At 31.6% G+C, this 2,802-nt stretch overlaps 1 protein-coding gene across 1 annotated transcript in view; it reads left to right on the top strand.

The window, feature by feature from the left end:
- LOC108770234 (chymotrypsin-1) overlaps positions 1 to 2,417 on the top strand; it is a 3,082-nt gene extending 665 nt beyond the window's left edge. Inside the window, exons 2-4 of the mRNA XM_018521713.1 lie at positions 804 to 1,126; positions 1,760 to 2,011; positions 2,268 to 2,417. Of these exons, the coding sequence (XP_018377215.1) occupies positions 804 to 1,126; positions 1,760 to 2,011; positions 2,268 to 2,417 (725 nt within the window). The remainder of the gene's footprint in view (positions 1 to 803; positions 1,127 to 1,759; positions 2,012 to 2,267) is intronic.
- Positions 2,418 to 2,802: the final 385 nt, after the last annotated feature.

Here is a 2,802-nt window from a genome sequence, read left to right as displayed (position 1 = left end):
TGAATGAGAGGGATTTATGTTAAAATTCTTCAAAATACAATGTTGTCCCACGACTGTCATATTTTCAGGGTAAATTCTAAGAAAAAATTCTCTCCGTGTACTTCAACGTTACTTTTAACGTTACTATTTATAACGATTTGATAATAACATTTTTTAGGATGGTAACAGTAACTAACTGAATACAAAAGTTGAGTAAAAATCATTTTTCAAAAGTATCGTGTCCCGATCATGGTTGTTTATTGTAAAAGAATAACTCATTACTTATACAAATTAAAATAACAAGTAAAAATAACGAGACGATGTGCTACACATGAGTTAGTTTTTTAATAAATAACGCGTAATAATGATAAGTTACTTTTTAAAAGTGACTTCCCCAATTTTAGCTTTTAGCTAGTTATCGTTACTATCATAACAAAATTGCAACGTTATTGCCAAATCATTATTGTAAAAAGTAACGACAAACGATTCTTATCCTTGATAATATCATTCATTTAAGTATATTAAGCCCGATCTACATAAGACGCTGAACGCGGGTCGCAAGTCGCAATATTAGAAATTAACCTAACGTATTTTAATTATATATAATATGGTTGTAGGACGCAGAACGCAAGACGCAGAAAGTTGGGTGAACTTACTTTCGCGTTCTGCGTCTTGCGTCCTACATATTGCGGTCTTGCGACCTATTACAATCTGAAATACATTTCACACGCGACCTGCGACCTGCGTTTTGCATCGCATGTAGATCGGACTTTAGATGACATTACTAACGAATTATATAACGTTTGAAAACTATTCATTCGCAGGAGTTTACAGCGATAAACCAGAAAAATTAGTAAATGGAATACCCGCCAGCATACAGGAATATCCGCATTGTGCCTCCTTAAGAGATGACAACGACCACTTTTGTGGCGGTAGCATAATTGATTCGCGTTACATCCTAACTGCCGGGCATTGCGTGGAAAATTTACTTTCCAACGACTCTCTAAGCTCTGTGACTGTTGTCACTGGCACAACTTATCTCAATACAGGCGGACAGGCTCATAAAGTAGAACAAGTTTGGTGCCATGAAGATTATGATCCCTCTGATCCTAATGGTAGAAGCCCTCATGACATAGGTTTGATAAAGGTATAATCTTGAAATAAAATATGTATTTAACCAGAGAATGGAAATAGCTAATTACTTTTAACGTTACTTACTATGCCTTATCGTTACTCTATTATAATAACGATTTTTCAATGACGTTTTTTTGCCCGTAATAATAATATCAGAGGGATTGGAAATTCATTCGATCATTACTTGTAATGAGTTAGAAAAGTCACTCGTTACTGAAAAAATTAACTTGGTATTTGTAACTCATTATTTTTTAGTCGTTATTTGTAACAAGTAACGTTACTCGTTACAAGTTATTTTTTCAATAAATAAATGCGTAATGTTGCAAGTTACTTTTTAAACCTTAACGCGATCTTAGCGTTTAGTTAGCTATCGCTATAGTCATAGAAAATTGTAACGTCATTATCAAATCGTTATCATAAAAAATAACGCAAAAAGTAACGGAATAGTACCTCTTCCATTCCATTTAACATATATATAAATATAATATAATATTATAGATATATATTAGTTTTGTGATATATATTTATGAATCGCCCGATATACTTTCTGCTATAGTAATGATAAAAAATAATATAGAGGTTTTAAGTAATGAAACATTCTTTAATCACTTCTTCAGTTTAGATCATTGATATAAAATGTTTTTAGCTGGCTACACCCATTAAATTTGGTCCAGGAGAACGAGCAATTAGGCTCCCAACAAGGGATATTAAATCGGATGAAAAAGTTACAATTGCTGCCTGGGGTTCTACGGGAGCCGGAAAACCGCTACATAAAAATTTGCAGAAATTGTACGCGAAAGCCATGCTTCCGGACAAATGCCAATCTTATCATACAATCATATTCGTTGATAAAACCGAATTCTGTACTCTCATCACTTATGGAACTGGACTGTGCAGTGTATGTAATAATATTATATTGTATTTATAACAGTTGCCTGAATGCATATCTAATTTTATTGTTGCTTATCTTTTTTTTCATTTAATTTTTTCCGTCAGTACATTTTATTAATTATTCTGGTTGGCTCACGGCGCTGTATGAATATCAGTTGTGTTTTGATATTGCATCCATTAAATAATATATCAACTTCAGATTCAACGTATTCGGAAGAGATAGTAATCTCTATAATAAGAAATAATCCATTTTTCGATTTCAGGGTGACAGCGGTAGCGGATTGATTCGAAATAGCGACAATACAATTGTTGGTCTGGTATCTGGTGGAATACCATGCGCCGAGGGTTATCCAGATGTATATACTAATGTCCATTCGCATGTTCCTTGGATCGAACAAAAAATGTCACTTTGAAATATTTCGTTGCATATTTTTAGTACTTGATAAAAATTATTGAGCAAATATATATAAAAAATTGTAAACAATAAGGAGCATACAGCCACAACGCTTGATGTATTTAGCTTAAAACATGTATTTCAAATAAAACCAAGTAAACGTTTCGGTCAAATATATATTCTTTATTATATATTATTATTAATGTAAATTATTTATATTATAGCTGCTATTGAATTCATATTATTATATACGCCTACAGAAAAGAGCCAAAAATTTACTCGAATTTTCTTTTACATGGTCGTTGGTTGATAAAATAATTTATTAATTTGGCAAATTATTTATTTTTATTAATTAATTTTTTAATGTCAATTGTATTATTTTGATTAATAGAATAATAATAATG

The sequence above is a fragment of the Trachymyrmex cornetzi genome, unplaced genomic scaffold, assembly GCF_001594075.2.
Source record: "Trachymyrmex cornetzi isolate Tcor2-1 unplaced genomic scaffold, Tcor1.1 scaffold99, whole genome shotgun sequence".
Lineage (NCBI taxonomy): Eukaryota > Metazoa > Arthropoda > Insecta > Hymenoptera > Formicidae > Trachymyrmex > Trachymyrmex cornetzi.
Note: the sequence above shows the minus strand (reverse complement) of the source record. Positions and strands in the feature narration are given on the sequence as shown.